The following is a 26,982-nucleotide window of genomic DNA, read 5'->3' on the forward strand; positions in this document are numbered from 1 at the left end:
CCTGCAGATCCTCCTCTCGGTTTCACTTCAGCTCAAACATTTGATTGTAGTTTGGAAGGGGGCGGAGACCTTCCTGTCCCCTTCAACCAATACGCGGAACTTGTCAGTAATGCAAAGTATGTGGCAGAAGTGACGGCTGATAAACTGGCTGTCAATTAGCGGGGAACTTTCACCGGTGAGCAGCTACACACAGCACAAGGTGACTAAATTAGCAGTTTTTGTTTATTTTGTGGGTAAATCCAATTGAATGCAGTTTCCTCATGTTTGTTGACATTAATTAAACCTATTTGATACGTTCGGTGGTGGTTCATAGTGTGGTCGCTCCTTAATTAATGAGTTTAGCTAAATGTGACCTTTTGCCTTTTTCAGTTGTTGAGAAGATAAACGATGGAGTGGCGCCAGCAGACCAGTGTCAGCTGTGCAGACGCCTTCAACGAGGCTCAACGCTGGATTCAGGTACATGCTTCACTTTCATCTGTGTATTCATTTGGTATGTTTGCTCATTCACTTATCCCTGTGCAAACAACCATGCAGATTTGTCCTGTCAGCAGTTAAACCCCAACAAGACAGGAAATGTTTTACAAATTGCAGTGGCAGACGTTTCCACCTAAACAGATTGTTTGTATCATAAGTAGCCTACTTAAACTCTCTAGGACAGTTGATGGCTGTACTCCTGTTTAAAACTGCATTTACAAACATATCTTTGAGTTCAAATGCAAAATAGGCCATACCTTGATAAGACTCAGGTAAGAGTTTGCCTCCTGACATAGAAAGCCCTATGAAACAATCTTCTAAAAATGTATTTGACTAGACTCTAGTCAAATCAATTTTTATATGTGCAACCACTCTATGAGTCCTCTAGTCACTAGAGGACTCATAGAGCCTCAGGAAAATGCACATGGAAGGCATGCAAATAATTCTATTTTTTTATTTTAAAGAAAAGCAATACACTGTGAGGTTTGTTATTCAGTGTGTCCACTGATATGTGGAGTATGCAGGTTTCTTCATGCACACATTTTGAAGGATGTGGTTTGTATAGCAATGCATTTACTTTCTTGCTATATGTTGCTCATGTCCAAAACTTGTTCAAGTTGTTATCTTTAAATCAGAAACAATACATTCAACTTGTAAACTGTGGGCACTCAATGTTGACCAACTCTAAATGGGACCATTGATGTCAGTTTTGTCTGAGTGGATCATTATGAGAATTCTGTCCAGAGCCATTTTGGCAGTAAGCCCATGCCAATTTTACCCCTTCTATTTTCGTGTGTGTGTGGAAAGTAAAGCATGCTGTTTTGGGGAAAATGTTCCTGTAAATGGTGTCATATACTCTCCCTTGTGCCAAACTAATTGGTAAGGTGTTCGCAGTAGCACTGATATTCTGAATGCAGGAGAATAAGCTTCCATGTATTCAAGTGTCCATAAATTATAACTGTTATCATTAAACTCTGTAACACAGTCCAATTTATAATCAGTCCAATTTCTCAACCAGACAAATGTATCTAACTGCAATCTTCCTTTAAATGACCTCCGACTGCAACATTGAAAATATTTATAGCAAACTATTTGCTAAATTAAACGCTTTGTCTTTAAAAAATATCCTAATAGTGAAAATATTCTGTAATAATAGGAGCCCTACTGTAGGGCCCATCCTCAAATGTATTTTTTATCAGATCAAAAGTCCAATATCCAAATATTCAGTTTACTTTCTTCTAAGACACAGAAGAACGTCTATAGACGTCATGTCAGAACTACAGATCACATTGATTCAGTACTGAAGCCTGTATTTTAATCTCGGTAGGAGAGTGTTTGATCCTTTTTGGATTTTAGAATTCCCTTTTTCAAAATATGAATCTTCAATTCACACCAAAAACTGAAAACAATTTCAATCTGTGGATTCACAGGGACAGTTGTTTATTGGAATGACCAATTAAAAGTGTTTGTGCCGTAGAACTGACCAAAGCCTGACCACATGATTGTGTTTTTATGGTGTTAACCTGGGACTGCATTGTCTGTTTCCTCTGAGAATCCTGCGCTCCGTGCCGCTGCCTAGTTCTACTGGAAATTAATTGTTATTGTGGATTCCTGGGGGGACTAATTAGTGAGAAGAATAACCTTTTGGGGCCCTCTGTTAGTTATGTAGCCGAACCTTAATAGCCCCATTTTTATGTCCTCATTACAAAGCTCCCTAGGCCTTGTGCCTGCTTCTGCCATGTAAAATCATTTAGGTTTTGTTGTATTATTTGTTTTGATCAAAAAACTGTAGAAATGCTTGTCCACATACATTATTTTAATAGCCTTAATAGCTGTTTTTCTCTGTAGATATTTTGCGTTTACTGCGATGACCTGTTTGCTGGATGAATATTCAGCTGAATCTTAACAGTATCTCACTTAATGTACTTATTCTTTCTTTTTCAGAAACTGGGAAATGCCTGCGCTTTGCACTTAATAATTCCTTTCAACCAGGACCTTGTTCTCCTCAATTCAACCAAAGTTGTTTTGTTTTTTTCACAACAAGCCACTAAACAGTGCATTTAAGCAGAAGTTCATAAAAGTGTTTCAATTAAAACTGTTTCAATTAAAGTACTTATACATTTCAATACTGCTTTATACTATGCGTACACCTTGTGTTAATACTAACGCCGTTTTGTGAAGCTAAAGGGACATTTATATTCAAAAACAAATGTTGCACAAACCACTATATTATGCTTTAGTAGAACATGTGTTGATGTGAATGGTGTTTCTCATTTGGTTTGCATTAACGGACCATATACTCTAATATTAATGCAAGTTAATGATGAAAGTTAATGCATTTTACTCATGCTGATGTTTTTTAGGAAGTCACTGGAAAATTGTTTGGTTGCAATGACTTCCGTGCTGCCTTAGAGAACGGAGTCCTGCTTTGCGAGTGAGTAATGATGCACAAAACTTTTACAATGTCATATTTAAAAAAAATTAGCATACAATTTGAGTTTCATATTCATAAAAATGTTCTCTGTAACTTATTTTGTGCAATGGAACCCAGGTGATACAATTTCATCCCAATTATCTTCCGGATAAAGTTAAGTATATGTGAGCTCTTCCTGTTTTTAATTTGAGTTTCTCCTCGCAGCTTGATTAACCGGTTGAAACCCGGCATCATTAAGAGAGTAAACAGGCTTTCTACTCCCATTGCTGGTCTGGTGAGTATTGCATGTTACAGTCATGACCATGTCTCTGTGTGTGTGTGTGTAAAGGTAGCCTGGTGGTGTGGTGAATGCAGCCTTTACTGTGAAAAGAAGACGACACCTTAGCCAGGAAGTTTTGACGCATTGTGGTTTCCTGTTTAATGCAGTGAGAGACACAGTTGCCACAGTGTGAATGATCCTGAAACAGCATATGTAAAGTTTTTGTTGTTCAGCATAAATAAAAATGCAGATTTTATTTTGGCTTCAGGCTGTTTGCAAAGACTTAGTATAATTGCCTAAACTGCTCAAAGCAAGGGCAGGAAAAGATCAATTTCAACCTCCCATCAGGGGCCAATAAACAGACGGAGCCTGGTGGAGGAGAGACGCACAGAGAGCAGGGAGTCTGCAGTTACTTTACTTTGACAATCTAAAGGACCATAATGGGGATTTTGAATGTCTTAGACCAGGAACCATACTTCAAACATATTTTTCATTACAGCAAGTAGCAATTTAAATATGTACCTATTATACTGCTTGCTGAACTTTGAACCCCTTAATTGAGATTTGTCAGAGTATGTCCACAGCCACTTTCTGTATGTCACTGATTAGTTTTGAAAATGATTAAGAGGAAATGTTACAATAAATGTAGGCTCTCTAAATAAGATGAGGAGGCTTAGTCAGATCACATTTTGGCAGATTGGCAGCCTCTAGTGGCAAGTGGACAAACTGCAATTCAAAAGTGTATTTTACTGTTATCAATTATTGATAACCCTAATAATCTAGCCCTACTGGTAATGCATTTTAGAACAGGCGTTGTTTTAAACTCTTAATTATTTATTCTTTTAGTTGTCAAAACCAATATTGTAATGTTGCTGGTGTTAGCTTTAAACAAGCCTCTTTTTCTCTTCATGATCTCATTTGGCTGTCTCTCTGCTGTTAATCTCCAGGATAATGTGAATGTCTTCCTGAAAGCCTGTGGGAAACTTGGACTGAATGTGTCTCAGCTGTTTCATCCCGGAGACCTGCAGGACCTGTCCTCTCGTGCAACACTCAGGTACATTGAGTTCCATGCCATGAGTGCAACTGCTTAAGCTGCAGGTGCTCATGACAGCACAGAGAAGCACACCTTTTACTTCTAAAGGTCAACTCACATGCAAATATTACCGTGTTGTCTTGATCTAATGTTTTCTGTACAGGCAGTGTTGGGCACATTTAACACTGTGGTATTATTACTGCAATAACTGTGCTGAAATAAGGGTTTATAGTTTGTCTCACAGCTGCTGCTTTGAATGTCTAAAGGTACAAGCTTTGCCTGATGACAAGCTGCTGCTTTATTCCAGCTGATAGCATGTATAAATTCTGATAAGTAGCTGATTAGAAAAGCATTGCAAATGAGAAGGCTTGCCATGTCATTGTAATTGTTTCCCCCTAACAGCTCTCTAGAGTATCTTGTTTCAAGAACAAGTGACACAACTGAATCTTCTGTCATACCAGTAATTGCAGGATCATCATGTATTTTTTTCTATTCATTTTAGGTGGAATGAAACCAATAGAAGACTCAAAAATGTGAGTTTGACCAGGATTACTTTGACCAATGAGTTTAAAAACCTTAAAAGAAACTCTGTCTTGTTCAATTGTAATTGACCCCTTGCATTACTACTGAATATAACTGCATGGGAGATAGTCAGCAGTTCAAATCCATTCTTCCACACAGTTACAGTAGCACCATCCAGCTCCTGACGCTAACACCCATGCAGCATGAAGACTCAGATTAATGATGATCATGGGAACTGTTTTACTGATAGAGTTTGGGGCTGATCAAAAAAATCTGTCAATAAACCCCCAGAAAGACTGTGCCAAAGTGTAGATTTATTTTTTATCTCCGTCTTAATTTGTACAAGTCTCTGTGAACTGCAACAATAGTGAGTTTGTTTTGTGTGTGTGTGAAGAACACGTGAGTACTGTATGTTCACGCTTGTGTGCACTGCTGGTATTTGACATGTTTCAATACTTATGAAGTTGTTTGGTTATGTGGGAAGCCTCATTTAAATCGCACAATAGCTGACAACTTGGACCCAGTAATGAGGCTGTTTGTCAGAGCACTCTTTCTCCCAAATAGTTGTAGCATTTTTCTTTGAATTAACTAATTAAGGTCAATTTGCGTCCATTGAAGTCTGCAGTTTTCATGCAGATCTCCAACCACATACGCATAAATAATTTAAGAGTTATTCGTACAGTACATTTTAAAGTTGCAAAACAGAGCTGTTCCTCACTGTTTTCCCAGGGAGCAGTGATGCAATGTGGAATAATGAGGATACTTACTGCTGTACTCTAAACATTCAAATTGAGTGACAACTGCTTTCTTTATTTGTAGGGATGGTTTATCTTAACGGTGAAGATGTATTACTCTTAATCTCATTATCATGTTCTAGGAAAGTGTCTGCAAATGCCATAATGCTCAACATTGATGAGCGTTAGAGCGAACTAACTGGATATGATGAGAGATTTAAGGGTTCATAAATAATTTACGACGAATAGAATCATACATGGCACCATTAGATAAGATTAATATATGTTGACTTTTTGTGTGCAGTGTAATGTTTTCCTTGGCATTGGGTAGGTGGCAAGCCATTAAATAATAATGATCGGGTCCTGTCTGTGCTTCATACTTGTTTACTCTCAGGTTGTACAGATGAGGATACACTGAAACCAATTTTAGGCTAAAATGGCAGAATAAATATTGGATAAACTCCATATTACAGTTTGTTTCTGTACATAATGTGTGCTTAAAACCTCAACACTTTATTGCGACTTGACAACAATGGCTGGAACTGAAAGATTATGTTTGTATAATCTGGTATCCAAACAAAAGAATCTAATATCACTCTGAATTATCATCTTTTCCATCTGAGCATTGTGCTATGAAATATGTATTCAAACCTCTCAAGTCCCCAGATGTATTCAATCTGCTGACTGCTATATGATGACTTTGTTGCGATACAGATAGAGAAATGATGTTGCATAGTGTTGTGGATAATCCCTTTGCAGCACTAGCTGCTGCTCTGCCAGTCCGTCAAACAAAATATCTCTGCCAGTCCGTCAAACAAAATATCTCTAGCCTCAAGGCAAATGACAAAATGTGTCTACAACCCTTTGCTTTCTGAAACAATAATAATAATAAAACCCATTTTACCAGGCCAGTACTCAATGTATTTTCTAATTGGGTCAGGTAGGACTTCAACAGCATCTTGTTTCGAATAAGGTTTTTTAATTTCTCTTGAAGGCAACATGCTTGATCAGTATTTCCTTTGGCTAATGGGGGCACTTTTAGGTGCATACATTTAGGAGGACAAAAACACAAATTGATTATACTTTTGGCAGATTAAATTGACAAGTTAACAGTATATTTAGCAATGGATGAAACAAGGCCCTTGAAATGGCATTGCTGATCATTCGGTCCACCACTTTGGTCCAGAAATATCAAAAACTCTATTCGATGGATTGACATGACATTTGGAACAGACCGTTTAAAACACTAGTACCGTTTTTGTTTGTTGGCCTAAATGCTGATTGGTCAAAAATGTAAATCTCCATATACAGTCAGCCACCAATTGTGCAAGTTCTCCCACTTAAAAATATGAGAGGCCTGTAATTTTCATCCTAGGTACACTTCAACTATGAGAAACAGAATCCAGGAAATCACTTTATAGGATTTTTAGTGAATTCATTGGTAAATTCCTCGGTAAAATAAGTATTTGGTCACCTACAAACAAGATTTCTGGCTCTCACAGACCTGTAACTTCTTCTTTAAGAGCCTCCTCTGTCCTCCACTCGTTAACTGTATTAATGGCACCCATTTGAACTTGTTATCAGTATAAAAGACACCTGTCCACAACCTCAAACAGTCACACTCCAAACTCCACTATGGCCAAGACCAAAGAGCTGTCAAAGGACACCAGAAACAAAATTGTAGACCTGCACCAGGCTGGGAAGACTGAATCTGCAATAGGTAAGCAGCTTGGTGTGAAGAAATCAACTGTGGGAGCAATTATTAGAAAATGGAAGACATAGATACAAGACCACTGATAATCTCTCTCGATCTGGGGCTCCACACAAGATCTCACCCCGTGGGGTCAAAATGATCACAAGAGAGGTGAGCAAAAATCCCAGAACCACACGGGGGCGACCTAGTCAATGACCTACAGAGAGCTGGGACCAAAGTAACAAAGGCTACCATCAGTAACACACTACGCCGACAGGGACTCAAATCCTGCAGTGACAGACGTGTCCCCCTGCTTAAGCCAGTACCAGGGTTTCCGTTAGCCGGTAATTACCGGTTTTTAGCTGGTAAAATTTATAAAAAACCGGTAAATTCAAAACCTGACGGTCAAAATGTCTGGTAATAATTAGGGATGCTCTGATCGATCGGCCGCCGGTCATTATCGGCCGATATTCACTCTTAATAGTTTGATCGGTGCTCTCTATAAAGGCCGATCAGGAGAGCTGGATCTGATCGATATGGACATAAACGCGAGTGAAGTGTAACCGGAGCGAGAGAGAGATCAGATCAGCTGCTGAGTCTGACCGAGACACGCAGCTCTGCATATTCACCTGAAGCCCCGCCCTCTGTTTAGCGAGCTGCAGGAGCTGCTTGAGAAACTGACGTGCTGTCAGGAGAGAGAGGGAGGGAGAGGGGGAGAGAGGGAGGGAGAGGGGAAAAGAGAGGATCCGTTTCTCCCGTGTTGTTATTCAAAGTTGATGTAAACTTCTGAATAATGTACGTTATCTACTACAAGTAGTTTGTTTGAATGTAATAATTATGTTGTTTGTTGTTTGTGGAATCATTTATTGAAAAATGAATCTGAATTTTTTGATCTGTTACGATTATAAACTGAAGCAATATAAAAATGAGCCCCGTGAACTGAGTTTTAAACTGAAGCATATCTGCTCATAGTCCGGTAATTACCAGCTAACGGAAACTCTGCTACACAACTCTTATTATTATTGAAATATGACCGGTAAGTTTCAAATTAGTCCGGTAAAATAAATTCTGCCCGGACATTTGACCGGCGAGAAAAAATCCTAGCGGAAACCCTGGCCAGTACATGTCCAAAGTTTGCTAGAGAGCATTTAGATGATCCAGAAGAGGATTGGGAGAATGTCATATGGTCAGATGAAACCAAAATAGAACTTTTTGGTAAAAACTCAACTAGACGTGTTTGGAGGAGAAAGAATGCTGAGTTGCATCCAAAGAACACCATACCTACTGTGAAACATGGGGGTGGAAACATCATGCTTTGGGGCTGTTTTTCTGCAAAGGGACCAGGACGACTGATCCGTGTAAAGGAAAGAATGAATGGGGCCATGTATCGTGAGATTTTGAGTGACAACCTCCTTCCATCAGCAAGGGCATTGAAGATGAAACGTGGCTGGGTCTTTCAGCATGACAATGATCCCAAACACACCGCCCAGGCAATGAAGGAGTGGTTTCGTAAGAAGCATTTCAAGGTCCTGGAGTGGCCTAGCCAGTCTCCAGATCTCAACCCCATAGAAAATCTTTGGAGGGAGTTGAAAGTCTGTGTTGCCCAGCGACAGCCCCAAAACATCACTGCTCTAGAGGAGATCTGCATGGAGGAATGGGCCAAATACCAGCAACAGTGTGTGAAAACCTTGTGAAGACTTACCGAAAACGTTTGACCTCTGTCATTGCCAACAAAGGGTATATAACAAAATATTGAGATGAACTTTTGTTATTGACCAAATACTTATTTTCCACCATAATTTGCAAATACATTCTTTACAAATCAGACAATGTGATTTTCTTTCTTTTTTTTTTCTCATTTTGTCTCTCATAGTTGAGGTATACCTAGGATGAAAATTACAGGCCTCTCATATTTTTAAGTGGGAGAACTTGCACAATTGGTGGCTGACTAAATACTTTTTTGCCCCACTGTATGTAAAAACCAAAACTTCATGTTGGGTCTTAGCCACTACTGGATAGGGTTAAACGAGTCAGGACTTCACGTTCCTTCTTTACATGTTGGAGAAGATGACTAGGTTTGGTCGCTGGTGTGTCTTTATCCACTCTTTCACATTTCTTTTATTTCTGTCTTTCTCAGGTTCTCGTCACAATCTACTGGTTGGGTCGCAAGGCTCACCAGGACTCCTTCTACAGCGGTCCTCAGCTCAACGTCAAGGCTTTTGAAGGGCTGCTAGGATTAGCCTTGTCCAAGGTGAGCTGCTCATCTAAGCTTTAAACACCGTTCTAGTTCCTTATCTATATTTGTCATTATCAACATTAACACTGCCTTCTAAACCCAGGCTCTAGACGAGGGCAGTCATTCGTTTGTGAAGGAGAGCTGGCACCTGGAGAGGGAGGATATTCGACGCATGGGACCGCACTATAAGACTCAGATTTCTTTGGACAGCCTCGACTCTCTGGATTCTCGAGTCCTCCACCAAAACAATGAAGGTATGTTTACCAATGTTTTCTCGATCAAACCCCCCCCACTTCCAACCAGTGACTTGTTTATGCCACACCAACTGAAGTGTGTTGTGGTTTGGGTTGGCTGAAGGGTGCAAAACATTAACTTGTTTTGTCTACTGGCCAAATGCCTACTTGATAACTGTTCTTTTTGTTTGGTTGATGAATGATTTAAAATCTACTAGCCATCACCACCATTCGGCTGTTATATGATGCTAATTGTTTGCACTGCTGGCAGTAAAAGACAATTACTGTGTAGTGTATCTGCTGCAATTGGCTGTAATCACTTGACAATAAAACACTGCAGTCTTTTTGTTTCAAACTTTATTTTGATGGAATTTTTTGTTCTACTGGCTCTTTTTCTTTGTGTAAGCTTACCCTGCTAAACAAATGGCTTCTGCAACTTTGACTAGAGGGAAAGACATCAACTTCTTTTCATCCACTACAATTATCTACCTTCTACTGTCAGTCTACAAATGGACATGCCAGAACAGAAATATATCTATCAAGAAATATAAATATTCCCAAACGTAGCTACTTGGATCAACAACATTCTGATCTTCTTACTCAATATCTCATTCGTCTCATGCGCTCTCCATAGCCACTCTGTATGCACGTCAGTGATAGATTGTTGCAAGTTCCACACTGTGGTGATAGAAGTGTTTGTGATGGGAGAGGGCAAACATATTTATGCTGTGCTAAGACTCAGTCACCCACTAAAGGTTCTTCTGTTATGTTCTGATATCCAAACTCACTCTTTCGGCTCAGTGAGTTTTCTTCTTAGATGATTTGAGCTTGAGTTCTCAGTTCTCCAGGCTTTGAACTTTATCTGTTGCTCAATTTCCACTTGTTCAAGGTTGGGGGAGTGACGCGGAAGCTGAGGAGGTGTTCAAGATGGAGACCACACAGCCCTCCACCCAGCAAAACAAAGGTTATATCCCACATCCACTCCTACGGAGAAAACAAGGACGGGAGGAGAGTGGAAGGGGCTGCGCAGGTCCAATTGCCAGGTACTGCAAATGTGTCTGCTTCTATACAGAGAGACTTCATTTAGTGCCACTAACTCACTAATCCAGCTGCAATTATATATTTTTTAACATTCTCTTCCTCATTAGATCTTTAAATGTGTGATTGGTTTTAACACTTGCATATGTCCCTCCTTTACTTGTAATTTCTACTTGAACATATGGTTTAACTTCCAATTCAACAGCAACAAATTATTGAGGAAACTGTTGTTTTTATAATCTCTCAAAATATGCTGTAATAAGATAACTTTCTTCAACACTATCATTGCATCATGATATGGATTGTTCTTGGTTTAAACTCATTTTGGAACAAAAATGTCAAGGTTGTCAAATCAGTTGGGGATTAATCTGCTCTAAAACTGTTTGGTGTTTATTGTGTTTTTTTTTTCTTTGCACTAATCCCTAAAGCACAACCAACACGTACGTATTCATGAACATCTCTAGAAAAAGTCACATTTCACAAAACATACACAAGGTGGTCATTATTTTCTTTGTATTTAAAGCTTGTATTAATACTTCTTTCCTGATAAAAACTACTGTCAAACTTAAGTTTTTTCTTTTACAACTTCCCAGCTTATTTTTTACGTTTTCAAAGTAAAACAAATTGGGCTAGTTACTGACATTTTTATTTTGACTCTTGGGAATATGTTTGAGCTTGTGAATGTTGTCAGTGCCTATAGTTTTCTTCTTTTTTTTTTAAGCTGATAGTCTTCAGAAATTCCGAAATACAGTAGACAACAATATATGCCAAAGCGTTTCCCGTGCCCTGCTTGGCTCAGTAATTACTTTATCAAACTACCCTCCAACGCTTGAAAATCGAAAAGTATTGCGTTACTCTAACCTTATCCTCAAAAGACTAAGTTTGCCTCAATACAATAATCTTCAACTAAGCTTCTGCTAATACTACTTGTGCGCTGCTTGGAGATTCTCTGATACTTGGTGTTACTATTTTATCCAAAGTGATCATAAACATAGATGTGGGTGTAACACTCTTTGCTGCAGCATTGAAGAAGAGCCTCTCTCTCCTCAACCCCACCTCACTACATGTCCTCCAATAAGCGCCATTGATGAAGAGCTTTTCTTGAGCGCTCTGTGTGAGGAAGACTCCGAGGACGATTATGCTGACGCAGATCCTGTCCTGGACGATTTGTATTTCCGGCGAGTGCAGACCCTTCATCAGACATCTAACAACCCCAACTATGACCGCTACTTACCCAAAATGTGGACTCCAGAAGAGGAGACTCGTGTGCGTACAATCTTCCTGGGCTCCCAGAGAAGACCTTGGTATCGTAAAATGCCAGGCTTAAGGTCTGTTGGCTGGTTTTACTGCTCTGTGATGCAGGGCTGTTCTCAGTGTTAATGCTTTCGAAGGTTCACATTTGATTTACTAATACAAGGCAAAGCTGAACCTGCAGTTTTCCGTTGCTGTTGGCTTTTATATTTACGAAATGTGATGCTTTACTTAAGAAGAAATTATTAATGGTACCTTTTTTTTTTTTTAAATAATCAAAAAAAGGTTAATGCCATTGCTCATATATGACTTATTGTACTTCCTTCAGGGAAATCTAAGTTAAAACCTTTTCTATAGTGCCAGAATAACCTGCTGTGTGACTTAATGGCATGTAGTGCAATGTTGATTATTGTATTCAGCTATAGGGTTTGATAGCAGTTACTTAATCCAGTTTAACTATACCAGCAAACTAGGTTTTAGTTTGCCGTTGGAATAGCTAGCACTACTATGCGAGAAACAAAAATGACATAAGCTAAAGCTGCAAAATCAAACGCCCTGCAAATTTATATCCAATTTCTTCCGCTTAGAAAACTTTATTTTTTAAGTTTGCTGTAATGTGTTTATATAGGATGTGGTAATTTCATTCATCTTCTATTCCCTTTCTCTGACTAGCCGTAACACTTTGGGTCCTTTGAGGAAGTGACTTCATTTCCTGGCTTGTGGCATCTGTCACTGTAGAAAACGTCTATGCCAACTCTCAAGCCTCAAAACCTCCGGGATACTCTCTGCCAGGCCTGAACATTCATCCTGAAGATCCACAGCTAATGCGCACACACATTCTGCACAACCTATTGACTTTGAGCACTAACACACTATTCTACTTGTTCTCTCAGGATGTACCGAAGTGCACCTGTTACTCTTACATTTGCAAATCTTTAATCCATCAGCACACTACTTAATTTTCATATGCAAATGTGTCCTGTTTATCAAAGATTGTATCAGGGAAAATTAAATGTGTGCTTTGAATTTGAACTGATTGTTTTCCTAACTGCTGCACTGTGTAAAGCATGGCATTTACTTTAGCACCTTATTCCTGGAGCTGACGATGTGAGGACGTTTTAACAGCATCATGCTGAGTCACTCATTAGTGCATAATTGTGAAACACATGACTCATGTGTTGTGTCATACTTTGATAGCCATAACAGAATCATGTCATTCAAAACATATTTTGTGCCAGAGCTAATGTTTTCCAGTTTACTTTCAGTGTGAATATGGCTGTGGAACAGATACAAAAGTAGGTCAATAAACTGACTAAAATATGTTTGCATTAAACTCACTCTTTCTGCCAAGATGTTCTGTGTTTAGAAGGTTTGTATTATGTCTCTGGCATTAAAGCCATATGTGTTGTATCTGTCATCAAACATTTGCTTTTTTTGTCTTCAAGTACACTTCTCATGCCTTCTCTCTATATACATGTATTTTAGGTTTAGTATGGCCCGCCTGGCCTTCATCGTACTATGTTGTTGTGTTGCCTTTTGTCACACCAGGTGCATTAGATGCAAAATGCCCTTCATCAGTCTTCATGTGTGTTTCTTTGGTTCTGTAGAGCATATCAAATCCAGGTCAGACCTGAGAGACCAGTTCAGGTCAACCCTGGCTGGATTTGGTGAGTCTTAAAGCTTTGGGCAAAGGTGTCTGAGACTGCTCCCAACATATCTGCTTTGCTGCTGCTTCATCTGGTTGTTTTTTAGTTTCTCTTCAAAAGAATATTGCGACGCAAAACATTTAGCCTTTTTCATGAAGATGAATCACAAGAAATACCTCCATCATTAATTTTCTGGGCCCAGACTTGACATTATTTACGACAAACTAGAGGACTGTGTAATCACAGTCTTGGTTACTTTCATAAAATGATGTCACAGTTCTGATATATTACCTGCTAAATACTGCTTTAAGTTATTTCAGTGTCACATCTGACGTTTCCTTGTGCCTACAGCAGTGGTTGTACTTGTTACAAGTCATGGCTGTTGTTACACAGACAGCAACATCTGCTGCGTTGTTTGACTTGCATCTCTTCGCTGGCACTTGGCTAAGGATTCTGTTGTGTGGATGCAGAATGTGTCGTGTTGCAGCTGTTAATACTGTGGCGTGCAGTATATTATGTTTGTTTGTGTAAGCTGACATTAAGCACATGCATAGACTAGTTGTCAATGTAGAATGGCATGTTTGTTTGAACTGCTTTGCATTACTGCTATTCATCATGCTTGTTCTGCTCCATGGCATTGCTGCAGTGTTTGATTAATGCCATCTTTGTTTGCTCTGTATATCTTTTATTTATTTTCCTTTTTGTCTTTCATAACCAGGAGCAAATCCCTCAGTGACATCCCGATGGTTTACCCTGTGCGTAAGCTTCCTGGTGAGCACACCATCTATGATGAAGACCTGGACACGAACATGGCCAACGAGTGGAATCAAGAAGACAAACGGAGGTGTAGTGTTGCTGCCAAGGACAGTGAAGCACAGTGGCAAGATGTAAGACAAGAAAAGCTGTTCACAAAACAATCTCACGGACACATCCGTCCATAGAAGCTGTTAGGGAGCATTTGAACTTTCAATCTCAACTTTTAAATTGAAATAAAAAAATAAAAGTCCTTTTTAAGTTATCTTAAAGTTTGGACATTTCAATAAATCTATTGCAAATACAAATGCTGAGGATTACAATACTAGATCTGAATATGGTAATGCCCAAAAAATTAATCTTTTTAAATTTGAGATTGTCATCCACCGGTCCAAGGTCAAAAATAAACATCAGATCTTAACAAAAAGATGTTTGGGATGTACAGGGTAATCGTGCTTTGCCTTTTGTTTCAGGACTTTTCAAAGTGGAAGAATCGTCGCACGAGCACAAAGTCTGACCGCAGGAAGTCTCTAGACAGAGAGCATGTCATTACTCAAATGGCCAATGGGGCTGGGATTACATTTGAGAAGAACAAAGCACAAGGTGGACTGCTAAAGAGGTGGGTCCTGCTAAAAAATGTAATGGTAAATATTAAGTTTACACTTAAACTTTTTGTTGGTTGAACGCACTTATTGTAAGTCGCTTTGGATAAAAACGTCAGCTAAATGCAATGTAATAACAACAAAAAAAAAACTCTGGTTACCAAGGATTTATTTAAAGTGTGTATTAAAAGCTGCTGACCTCCCTTGATCAACTTTCTGTATGCCACACAGTGAACTCATGTAATATGACACCCCCCCCCCCCCCTCTTTCTTTATTACATGGGCTCCTCTTTCCTTAAATTTCAATTCCGCAGCGACCAGCAGTCCCCTCACAGGCATTTCCCTGCTCCTCGTCCTTACAGCACCTCTCCCCATTCAAAATCCTTGAGCTCTGATCTCCGGCCACATACTCGGGCTCTGCTGGCCCGCAGTTACGCCACAGAGCCATCTTTCAGCCCCCAGGCTCCACTTAGCTCCCAGAACTCACCCCTCACCCAGGTACGTTTACAGATGTGTCATGCTTTGCCTCCCTCATATTAAATGTTTTCTTGAATGTGACATGGCAAATATATATATAATTTTATGCTCAGGGATCTTCTGTTGGAGCCATGCCTGCCTCTGATGCAAACACCCTGGGAGAGGAGACTCACTTTGCCTCCTTGGCTTCACACGGAGCAGAAGTCACCACTCCTTCTCTGGACGGCCCTTTCAGCTTCCAGGCCCAAGTCAAAGTACAGGAAAGCCCAGCTCCTGTCCAGCCCACTTCTGAAGAGGCCCAGTCAGTAAATGTTTTAACAAACCAAATCTCCACTCTGGTCACAACCATACAGCCAAAGGTGACCACGAAGTCAACGAAAACCAGGGAACCTACAGAATCCATGTCGAGTCACAAGGAGCCATTATGTGGTAATCCAAAAGTTCCTGCTTTTTGCACTGATCAGGCGGGAGTTGATGGTCTGGAGGACTTGTCCCACAAAAACCACAAGTCCCAGGAAGAGAGCCAGAAGATGTCCTGGGAACCAGCTGTGGAACATGGCAGTGGTCAGCAGGCTGCAGCTGGCTACAGCTTTATGTCCAAAACTGGGTCCTGGTCCGGCTCTGCCAGCCTCCCTCGTGGTTACCGGAGGTCCGAGGGCTCGTCTCGTCTCTCCTCTGCAATCACAGCCAGGCCCTTTGGGACCAAGTCCAGGGTGTCCTCTCTGCCGAGACTGTTCAACGTGAGTTAATTTCTATCAATGGTATTGAGCGGTTGTTGTTGTTTTTTCCTACAGTGTTTAGTCCAAATGTTTGTAAAAAAATGTGGGGAAAAATCTTTCATTATAAAAATACATAATTGGAATGTGTGCATCTGTTGGAAAATGTTAGGCAGCTTATAAATGCAGATTTGCACACTAACAAGTATTTACGTCAGTGTAAGAGTAAACTACAGCTCCCTTTGTCTTGATAACAAAAACGCTTAACCTGGTCCAGCGGTGGTTTTGTGTTTTTAGACAACAATATAACTTTATGTTGGAGTTCTCATAGTGGATAATACATTGTTTTTTTAAATATCACCACTACAGTACATTACTGCTTTTTTCCTGAAAAATAAATGGATTAGAGATAATTTCTTGGCATAAAGGTAGGTGTACATAAAACATTAACCAGCTCTAACCATTAATTTTTACCTACCACTCTTTCCCACTTTTGCCTTCAGATAAACCTGTAATACTGTCTAGGGACAGATGTAAACGGTACATGGGTGTATCTCTGCATTCTCTGTGTGAAATTTTGCATTTGTGTCAACGCTTTTTAAGGATAACGACCTGCCACCTGCTCATTACATTTGAAAGTTTAGACAGTTATATTTCTGTCTTAATGGAAGGCTGCTGCTCAGGAGGCTGCAAAGGAACATGTTTAAGGCAATGTTCCTTTGCAGCTCACGCTAGTTAATGTCCTCTGTGCTTGTGTGGGTGTTTGAGGGCATGTATGTGTGTGTACTATAAGTGAGTGAGCTTGTGTTACCTTTTGTTTTCTTTGGATCGCCCTGCTCATTAATAATAGAAATACTGCTGCACCATTGTGAACAGCGTCAACTCACTACAGGATTATACTTTTTTTTTAAGTCTTTTTTGTTGTCATTCAGTACAGACGGTCTTAAATTAGCACAGTTGCATACCAATGCTGCAATTAAATGTTTGTACTGCTTTCCGAATCACATCCTGTCTTTGTTAAATCTCCAGGTAGACAACAACCAGGGTCTGCTGATGGATAGTGAGAAAGAGGAATCTCTTTCTCCCACCAACAAATCTTCTCTTAAAAGACAGACTGCTACCACCCATTTGAAGGTTCAGCATGTTACAGTCAGACAAAAGAAAGCTAACCAGGCGCAGCAGAGTGGTCCAGAGCAGGTGGAGGAGGAGCTGAAAGGTGCCACTCTCTCCAGTCAGAGCTCCTTCCAGGCCATTGGAAACCACCATCAACAGAACACACAAACCCAGCTAGTACCGCAGCCTCATTCAAGCCTGCAGACCCAAAACAACACAGGCTCCACTCTCCAATCTAGTGCAAGCATTGACCCCCCAAAGGTGTGTTGACTTATATTGATGCAACTCGGTTGAACTTGAAATGTTTTGTTACAGGATTTATTTATTTAAAATAGAGATCATGAATTCAATTTTATTCAGGGATGGTGCCTGTCTATGAATAGATAAAGGGCATGAACTCAGGTGAATGGTTAGAAAATATATTTTTCAGGCACTTGTATTGGTTGTGATTTAATAATTGACACATTTTAATATTGTATTATAAAATTAAAGACTTTCAGCCAGTAAATTAATTTCATTGTTACTATTTCACCATATTGTACAACATAATAAACTGGTGTGGATCTCTTGATATATCTGTGTAGCAGGATTCTGAAGGATCTAGTTTCCGCCAGGAAGCAGAGGACATTGGATCACAGGGTGTCACCTTTACGTGTGTCTGTGTTTCAGGTGGATCACAGTGACATGAGAGTCAGCCTGACTCTCAAACCCAACAGTAGACCAGACTTTGGTTTCCAGACGCATTGGGACTCGAGAGGGGCGAGAGTCAAATGCATTCAGCCTGGTAAGACTTGTGCTATATTTATGTATTAATTGCTGAAATATTGTCTCACTATGGTTAGGTTGATCGTGTTGAGTCTTTGCTTTGAATGGTAGGCTATTGAGAAACAAGACATTTTAGTGATGGGCTGGCAGTGCTACATTGTGCTCTAAATGTTTATCTTTTTGTTCTAACATCATGCACTTACAAATAGGACAAGAATTTAAGACACTGACAGGTCTCAGCACACACAGAGGAATGAAACACTGTCACTAAACATAAAAAGGATCTGACTGAGACCATTTTTGTAGAGATTAAACAAAGCAAGTTATCAGGTGCCTGGGAAAAGAGAAGTCTCTCTTTATTATTGAAACATGAACAGTGAAATTGGGTGTTAATGTTTATTTTGTGTTCATCTACTTAACATGGATAAAACCAGGGACAACTACAAAATGTGATTTATGTTTTTAAGACCAAAACATAAATATTTAATAGGAAGATAGTATGGTGTCAACTTGCTCATTGTAGTTTTGGCTTACTGGCCTACTTTTCAATTTGAAATGGCAACCTTGTCCTCAATACTGCAGCTCAGTCTGTGCGGAACAAATCATTTCTGAAGCTGGTACCTTTTTTTTTTTTTTTAATGTTTTGCCATCCTCATCTTTCTTCATTTCCCTGACGCCTGTCCCTCCCTCCTCAGGCAGTCCGGCGGAGCAATGCCAGCTGTGTGTGGATGATGAAATTGTGGCTGTTAATGGAGTAGCGGTGGCACACTTGAACTACAACCAGTGGAAGGATAAAATGACATCTTCCCTGCAAAACGGCCGTCTGACCATGGACATAAGGCGCTACGGCAACAAGGGTAAGATGACGACCCAAAAAAAGATGGTTGTACCTTAACCACCTTTTTAATTATTTGAGATAATGTAACCTCTACTGTAACAGTGGGCACAAACGCAGTGTGGTGTTAGGTTTGATGGCTGTTTTCATTAGATTGGAGCACCAGTGAGGAGAGTCATCACAAGCAGCCAGGCCGCAGCAGGATGACCCTCAATCTGACTTCTGCAGGGTCCTCTCTGATAGGTTGCCATGATCGCCATGCCATCAGTGGTACCTCTTCAGAAACCCCAGTCAGGAAATTCAATGGGCAGACAGACGATGTGAGCAATGCTTAAGCCAGTAAATCCCTTCAAATCAAAAATGGATGCACAAAGCTTTTGATAGTGTCACCTAATAAGAGGTGTTCATCGGGTCAATGTTGGTGTTCTTTCACCATGCCAGGTTTTACAAAGTAAAGTCATTCACGGAGAGCCTGCTGACAGCCACAAGACAGCAGGAAGTAAAGGTAAAACATTACAAACGTGTACTTTTTTATTAAACGAAAACTCCTTAAATACTGTATTTTCTGAATTGCTCACTATATCTGTCCTTCCCCTTCATGTAGATTATAATATTATTAGTAGGAAAAATCAGAAAAGGAGGGAAGAGTTTTTCAAACAGAAAGGTACAATTCTTATTTGTCTTGTGTGTCACAGCTTTGGCAGCTGGTGCTTGGCTTGGTTAATTATTGGGTATGTTATAAGTAATAAGTAAAAAAACAAAACTATCAGTAATTACTTTAGGTACTTTAACAGTATTCTTACTATTGTAATTGTAGTATTATTAATTAAAGTAAGGTGTTATTTCTCCATCAAAAAATCTATTGATAGTTATATGACCTGGGGGATGAAATTATGCTTTTATTGGCTTTACATGGTAACTACAGAGTTCATGTGATATAGCAACAGATACTGCTTTTACTTCTCATTGTATGTACATTAATAATGCTTTCCTTTTGTAATTGTTAATTGCTCTGATGTGTTTCCTACTACAATGGCTTCTCTCTTCAGGCTCTGCAGGATTCAGCTCATGGGTTTACTTGTGTGGTAAATGTTTGCATTGTGTGCAGTGTTTGTCTTAACTCTACTCTAAGCGTCATGCTGTGGGGCATCAGCAAGAGCTGAACAAAGCACATGTGTGTTGTCCTGTGAATACCTTTTTGATTTACTGTAGCATGCCTTGCTCCTTGCTGAATTGTTTCTGTACTGCCTTTGTTTTTTGCATTTTCTTTAGGCTGGGGATATGTTAGCAGACTTGCTAATCCTTGGTCAGGAATAGTGGCAATTTTTAGGTGCACAGAATTAATCTAAACTACTACTACTTGTGAACCATATGTCATTTCATAGTTATGACCAATGATTGAGTCACACCAACTTTTAATTTTATTAATTTTGTCCAACATGTTTGGTATTATTGTTCTACAGTGAATATTGTTTTTTAGCCACTCAGGAATCAAGCAGGGCAGTACATGTGGCTGGCTAACTTCCAGAAACTGTAAGGTCCATGTTAACACTGTTTCTAGCTAAAGATGTACCCAAAGTGTTTGTGCCACGTACTAATATGCTATAAAACATGTGTTGAGGTCAGCGGGATGAACTAAAGTGTGTGTGTGTGTGTGTGTGTGTGTGTGTGTGTGTGTGTGTGTAGCATTGTGTCTGCAATGTATCTTGTGCAAAGATGCTAAAAAAGGCAAAACACGATGCATATAAACCATAGTGCTTGCATGGATTTCAAGTCTTCTAATGTTTCCCCTGCCATTGTGTGGTGTGTATATCCTAAACAACATTAAACATGACTTGATCTTTCTGCTGACCTGTTTTTATCTCTCGCAGGAGGGTCAGAATCTGCAATATCTGATGTAAGTTACCACAGCACTTGATCAAAGGATGCTTGTATGCGTGTTCAAACAGAAGTTATGCATATGCGCTGCACTATGATCATGTTTGAGCCTGCAGTCTGTTTGTGCATCACCAGCTCCAGGTGCCATCCCTCAGCCCCTCCTCATCCAGCTGGTCGTGGGACCGTGAGGAGGATCGGAGGCGTCAGGAGAAGTGGCAGGAAGAACAGGAGCTCCTCCTACAGGTGAACACTATCCTCCCAACAAAAAATCAGCACGACACACTGCTTGTTAGTCTTTATGTAAAGTCTGGGTGGTTGTTTTTTAGGAGCAATACAGGCGGGATCATGAGAGGCTTGAGTCAGAGTGGCGGAGGGCACAGCAAGATGCAAAGGGGGAGGTTCGCTGGAAGCCAGGGGTAAGGTTGATTGGTCCTCTAAGCTTTTAACAGCACAACATACTGTTATAGTGATCGAAAAACACATTATATCAAACGTTCATCGAAAGGAAACAAAATAAAAATGTTACCCTTGAATTTGCATAAAGGCTGTTTCCCTTGACAGTAATATCTACAAAACCTATTCTTTACTTGTAGAATGTTTTTTAATCAAGATCCTAACACTGTGATCATGTACGACTCATATAAGTATTTTCTATCTGCAGCTGTGACACATCTGTAGTTACCGTGCTAAATCTCACCTTTACTGCTAATAAGATGCACAGTTTCTTGCTTTTGCTGTTTTTTCAAATTGTTGTCGGAAACACTCTGATTCAATTGAGAGTCCCTGTAAATTCGCAGTGGTTTTTCTATCGAATGGAAATAATTTTCTTGTCTCTTTATTCATGCATTAACAGCAAAAAACGTTTGAGATTACCAATGGTGGTGAGAGCACTGCCAGCACCCAACTCCATGTGAATGGATTTACAAACAAAAACATACAAGCAGAGAAGAGCTCTGACCGTGATGAGCAGAAAGATGAAGGGACCACACCTCAAAGTAATGCACAAGGAGAGCAGCGTGACAAGATATCTGGACCAGCCTGGTAAATCAGCTTTTTCTCCCCTCTTCAACAACGTTGTTAGCTTTTATCCATCCTTGCTGGGTGTAACAGTATTATATACATGTGGAATCACAATGCTTACTATTGCATGAAATGTTTGAGGGATTTAATGAATACTTGCATAAATAACATGCGCTTTTTTCTGTCTTGTCATGATCTTTTCTACTTTTCTGACCTGTTGTGCTTCCTCCTGCTTCTGCTGGGTCTTTCCATGCTTCACCTCAGGCCTGAGGACTCATGTGGCTTTCTTAAGCTGTCCCCTGCACACAGGTCAGAACAAGACTGGCTCAAAATGACTTTGCACTTGTTGCCTTATAGTTCTCAATGTAAAGCTTTGGCATAAAATATCCTATTGTATTATGTCTGCAAGCATAGCATGATTGTTTTTGTTCTAAAATAATTCATAAAACCCAAGATGATGATGACAAATTGGTGCAAGCCCTTTTTTCCAAAGTAAAACAAATATAATAAACAGGGTAGTACTATCTGTGCGATGCGTTTTTTCATTCCCATAGGGCAAAATCCTTCTCTACCCCGGCATTAGCTAGCACCCACAAACAGACAAGAGGTCAGTATACCTTCTGTTGTAATATTCCCCTCGGTTCATGTGTTGCACTGGGCTAAACCCTCAAACTTTGATAGGTCCAGGTGATGAGAGGAAAAGAAAAGGACAGTCGAACGCTGAGAAAGAAAGGCAGCTGATTTTGCAGGAGATGAAGAAAAGGACTCTTCTTCTGACTGACAACAGTTGGATTCGGCAGCGCACCAGCAGCTTTTACAAAGAGCCTATCTATGTCGGGGTTCCCATGAAGAGGTGAATGTAGTTGGACCTAGTGGGACGCTACTTTCCCTTTTTTGTTTCACAAAACTTGGTAATGGCCTTTCCCCCCTGTTATTTCATGTTCCCTCTTATTTCTGACATGTGACATCTTCTCTGCAGGTATGAGTCTCTGGACGACCTGGATACTCTCCGTCAGTCCCACCCCTCGGTCGCTACCTTTAGTTACCCTCGTCCACAGTCAGTGGCTGCAGGCTACTGTGTCCCCAGCAGGAACTCCTCCTCTCGCTACAGCACTGGATCAATACTATCCCAGAAAAGTACATTTGATTCCTCCCATCACCCCAGGTATTTAGTTCATAGACGTAAAGAGTATGTCTCTTCTGTTGCATTGTTATTCTTTTTTGCCTCACACTGTAACATGTGCTGCCCCAGGATGGTCAGTGGCAGGAGGACTTGCTGTGTGTGTGAGCGTGTCCTGGGTAGTGGGGCAGCCATTGTCATAGAGACCCTTAGTCTCTGCTTCCACCACGCCTGTTTCAAGGTGAGGGGTCATGACCGGGTCGTGGTGCGGTTACAGTAGCTCCAGTCCCAATTCACAATATTATACTGCCAGACTTAAAGCCTTATGATCTCCTTCCAACTGTTTGGTATTTGAATGCACAAAGTGAAAATGTGCATGAGTGAAAAAGCAAGAAATCTTAAAAACTTCAAATATCACAGAATATTAAAAATAATTTATTAAGAGAAAGTGGCAGCTGTTGAAAACGAAATATGAACATGATGAAAATAAACAAGTCAATCAAGATGTATTTATGAAGCTTGTTTTAAAATGGCACGTCCATAGCAAAATGCTTTACAGAGAAAAGTCAAATACAGTTATGATGATTTAGAAATAAAATAAATGACATATGGACATTCAGGATAATAAATTATATCTATTAGCGATTATTTCATCCCATTTCCCACATGGCGATCTTAGTTACTCTAATTCATATTTCAATTAATTAATAGAAGTCACGAGCAACCTATGTATTCTTGAAATATATGCTACATTTGGATGGAAACTATACTAAGACCTACATAATTCAAAAAGTATTCTACATTGTTTTACTCACGTCAGATATGTGACATGACACCCTTTTTCTGTGCTTATTGTAGTCAAATGTAATTGGACTGAAGACTAATGTGACCGCACCTTTGGCGAGGTCAACAGGAGTATATCAGTCATAACTGTAGTTACAACAGAATAACCCTTAGGCGCCCGGTAGCAGAAGTATTTCAACGCTTCTATCTTTGCTGCCTAGTTAATTTTGTTCTTCTTCGTCTTCATAAGGTATCTGGCCTCGGGTCATGTCTGGTGTTGTAGTCATGTGTGCTATTTCTCTCTCTGTCTCTAGTTTTCTTCATGTGATTGGTTTATTTGAAGAGTTCAGCCCGCTGTCCCGCTTTGCTTTTAGATGCTTATTGTGAAATCTCACCTGCAGAGAACTCTCATATGTAGACAGCCTGTATATCCATTAGCATGTAGACGTTAAAGTTTATTCCTTTTTTTTTTTTTAACTCTGCTCCATATAAGTTACAGACACAAACAACACTTGTATAGAATATGTGTGTGTGTATATATACAGTGAGGCAACAAAGTATTTAGTCCAATTGTGAAAGTTCTCCCACTTAAAAAGATGAGATGCCTGTAATTTCCATCCTAGGTATACCTCAACTATGAGAGACAAAATGAGAAAAAAAAATCCAGAAAATCACTGTCTGATTTTTAAAGAATTTATTTGCAAATTATGGTGGACAATAAGTATTTGGTCAATAACACAAGGTCATCTCAATACTTTGTTATATATCCTTTGTTGGCAATGACAGAGGTCAAACGTTTTCTGTAAGCCTTCACAAGGTTTTCACACACTGTTGCTGGTATTTTGGCCCATTCCTCCATGCAGATCTCCTCTAGAGCAGTGATGTTTTGGGGCTGTCGCTGGGCAACACGGACTTTCAACTCCCTCCAAAGATTTTCTATGGGTTTGAGATCTGGAGACTGGCTAGGCCACTCCAGGACCTTGAAATGCTTCTTACGAAGCCACTCCTTCGTTGCCCGGGCGGTGTGTTTGGGATCATTGTCATGCTGAAAGACCCAGCCACGTTTCATCTTCAATGCCCTTGCTGATGGAAGGAGGTTGTCACTCAAAATCTCACGATACATGGCCCCATTCATTCTTTCCTTTACACGGATCAGTCGTCCTGGTCCCTTTGCAGAAAAACAGCCCCAAAGCATGATGTTTCCACCCCCATGTTTCACAGTAGGTATGGTGTTCTTTGGATGCAACTCAGCATTCTTTCTCCTCCAAACACGTCTAGTTGAGTTTTTACCAAAAAGTTCTATTTTGGTTTCATCTGACCATATGACATTCTCCCAATCCTCTTCTGGATCATCTAAATGCTCTCTAGCAAACTTTGGACATGTACTGGCTTAAGCAGGGGGACACGTCTGTCACTGCAGGATTTGAGTCCCTGGCGGCGTAGTGTGTTACTGATGGTAGCCTTTGTTACTTTGGTCCCAGCTCTCTGCAGGTCATTGACTAGGTCCCCCCCGTGTGGTTCTGGGATTTTTGCTCACCGTTCTTGTGATCATTGTGACCCCACGGGGTGAGATCTTGCGTGGAGCCCCAGATTGAGGGAGATTATCAGTGGTCTTGTCTGTCTTCCATTTTCTAATAATTGCTCCCACAGTTGATTTCTTCACACCAAGCTGCTTACCTATTGCAGATTCAGTCTTCCCAGCCTGGTGCAGGTCTACAATTTTGTTTCTGGTGTCCTTTGACAGCTCTTTGGTCTTGGCCATAGTGGAGTTTGGAGTGTGACTGTTTGAGGTTGTGGACAGGTGTATTTTATACTGATAACGAGTTCAAATAGGTGCCATTAATACAGTTAACAAGTGGAGGACAGAGGAGGCTCTTAAAGAAGAAGTTACAGGTCTGTGAGAGCCAGAAATCTTGTTTGTTAGTAGGTGACCAAATACTTATTTTACCGAGGAATTTACCAATTCATTCATTAAAAATCCTACAATGTGATTTCCTGGATTCTTTCCCCCCATTATGTCTCTCATAGTTGAAGTGTACCTAGGATGAGAATTACAGGCCTCTCATCTTTTTAAGTGGGAGAACTTGCACAATTGGTGGCTGACTAAATACTTTAAACAAAAGTTTCCATGCTTTGGTGGCAGAGAATCTGGTGAAATGATTTGGTCACAGCTCCAACTGAAAGGTAGTCCTTTTTTAGGTTTGTCTTCTCACCACTTTGTCCTTTTCCCAGTGTGTGGGCTGCCACCGACATCTCGGAGGAAGTGAGACTGGAGTCCAGGTTCGAATCCGAAACAGGAAGCCCCACTGTGAGCCGTGCTATTTCCAACTCAAGTGTGAGTATTTGGCTTTTCTTAAACAATAAGTCTGATTCTCTCTGAAACTTATCGCACCTCACAGTTTCTGTACCTCATGTCACTAGCTTTCCCACAACAGCTTTGTTCTTTCTTCCTCCATAAAATAGTTTTTTTGTTGCCAATTTCATAGCAGTAATCACCCACTTCAACCAAATGTTCTTTGACTGTGCTTAATAACTCTCCAGGAAACATACATTTAATTAACTGTTATTAATAATGCATATTAACATTTTAGCTGCTGGTCCACCCTCCATATGACCAAGACGGCATACTCCAGATTACAGATTAAGCGTCACAATCACTGGGAACTTCTGTTTCATAAAACTGTAAAACACAGAGGAATCATCATCGTCCACACAGCTGAGACATGATGCTTCTCCCACATTAATGACCGGTAAAACTAACTCTATCCTGTGATACAAAATCATGACAGCCTGTGGATCCACATGTAAAGTAGACTCTCATGGCTGTTTTTTAATCACATGTGGTTTAATAATGTACTTGGTGCACATTACCTGTTAATTTGCTAAATTGTTTCCAAGATTATGTAGATTTAATATATGAAATAAAGTAATAATGGGAATTATAAATTGGATTAGGCCTTTATTTTATCGTTGGTGTTGCTTTTCGTCATCCTTGTGTGATATATTTGTGCATTAAAGATAACGGATCTTCCTTGGTAATATAACCTTTGTACTGAGGCACATTTTAACTTGTAGCTTACTGAAGCCCTTTCTGTTCTATTGTAAACTCACCAAGTGCACTTTGGGATAAATAAGTTGTTTCTACAATATGTATTTCTCAAGTAAAAATAGGAATGTAACTGATATGTCTAAATAAAGTACACTAAATATTACAGCATGTGTTATTCCTTTCTCTACCAGAGGGTGGCATCATTGGTCTCCATAGTACAAAATAATGTGAATCTCATAATGTGCTTACACATGAACTTTATATATGCCCAAATGATGTAAGCTGTAACACATGGTTTGAATGTTTAAGATCTGTAAT

At 40.0% G+C, this 26,982-nt stretch overlaps 1 protein-coding gene across 6 annotated transcripts; it reads left to right on the plus strand.

The window, feature by feature from the left end:
• Positions 1–26,827, plus strand: LOC117466568 (LIM domain only protein 7-like). 6 transcript variants are annotated; one of them, XM_034109897.1, is made up of 30 exons: positions 1–199; positions 370–456; positions 2,838–2,908; positions 3,113–3,182; positions 4,115–4,221; positions 4,703–4,733; positions 9,287–9,400; positions 9,489–9,639; positions 10,508–10,661; positions 13,515–13,574; positions 14,272–14,440; positions 14,780–14,925; positions 15,223–15,406; positions 15,499–16,125; positions 17,131–17,475; positions 17,884–17,998; positions 18,675–18,836; positions 18,968–19,134; positions 19,256–19,319; positions 19,419–19,478; positions 20,686–20,711; positions 20,828–20,935; positions 21,019–21,108; positions 21,546–21,733; positions 21,977–22,021; positions 22,267–22,319; positions 22,394–22,565; positions 22,692–22,877; positions 25,848–25,950; positions 26,207–26,827. In XM_034109897.1, the coding sequence occupies exons 2-30, from the start codon at positions 388–390 to the stop codon at positions 26,258–26,260; spliced, it is 3,891 nt and encodes a 1,296-aa protein (XP_033965788.1). In that variant the 5' UTR covers positions 1–199; positions 370–387; the 3' UTR covers positions 26,261–26,827. The 6 variants fall into 6 exon arrangements, with proteins under 6 accessions (XP_033965788.1, XP_033965793.1, XP_033965810.1 ...); XM_034109902.1 differs by lacking the exon at positions 21,977–22,021; XM_034109919.1 differs by lacking the exon at positions 19,419–19,478.
• The last annotated feature ends 155 nt before the right edge of the window (positions 26,828–26,982 follow it).

Source organism: Pseudochaenichthys georgianus, chromosome 3, assembly GCF_902827115.2.
Source record: "Pseudochaenichthys georgianus chromosome 3, fPseGeo1.2, whole genome shotgun sequence".
NCBI lineage: Eukaryota > Metazoa > Chordata > Actinopteri > Perciformes > Channichthyidae > Pseudochaenichthys > Pseudochaenichthys georgianus.

What these genes read in the sequence shown, in the direction of transcription:
- LOC117466568 (XM_034109897.1), top strand. Translation starts at nt 388, where the DNA reads ATGGAGTGGCGCCAGCAGACCAGTGTCAGCTGTGCAGACGCCTTCAAC. An exon ending in AGTCAAATGCATTCAGCCTG is followed by an intron (nt 17,999 to 18,674) that starts GTAAGACTTGTG and finishes CTCCCTCCTCAG; the next exon opens with GCAGTCCGGCGGAGCAATGC. An exon ending in TCAATGGGCAGACAGACGAT is followed by an intron (nt 19,135 to 19,255) that starts GTGAGCAATGCT and finishes TCACCATGCCAG; the next exon opens with GTTTTACAAAGTAAAGTCAT.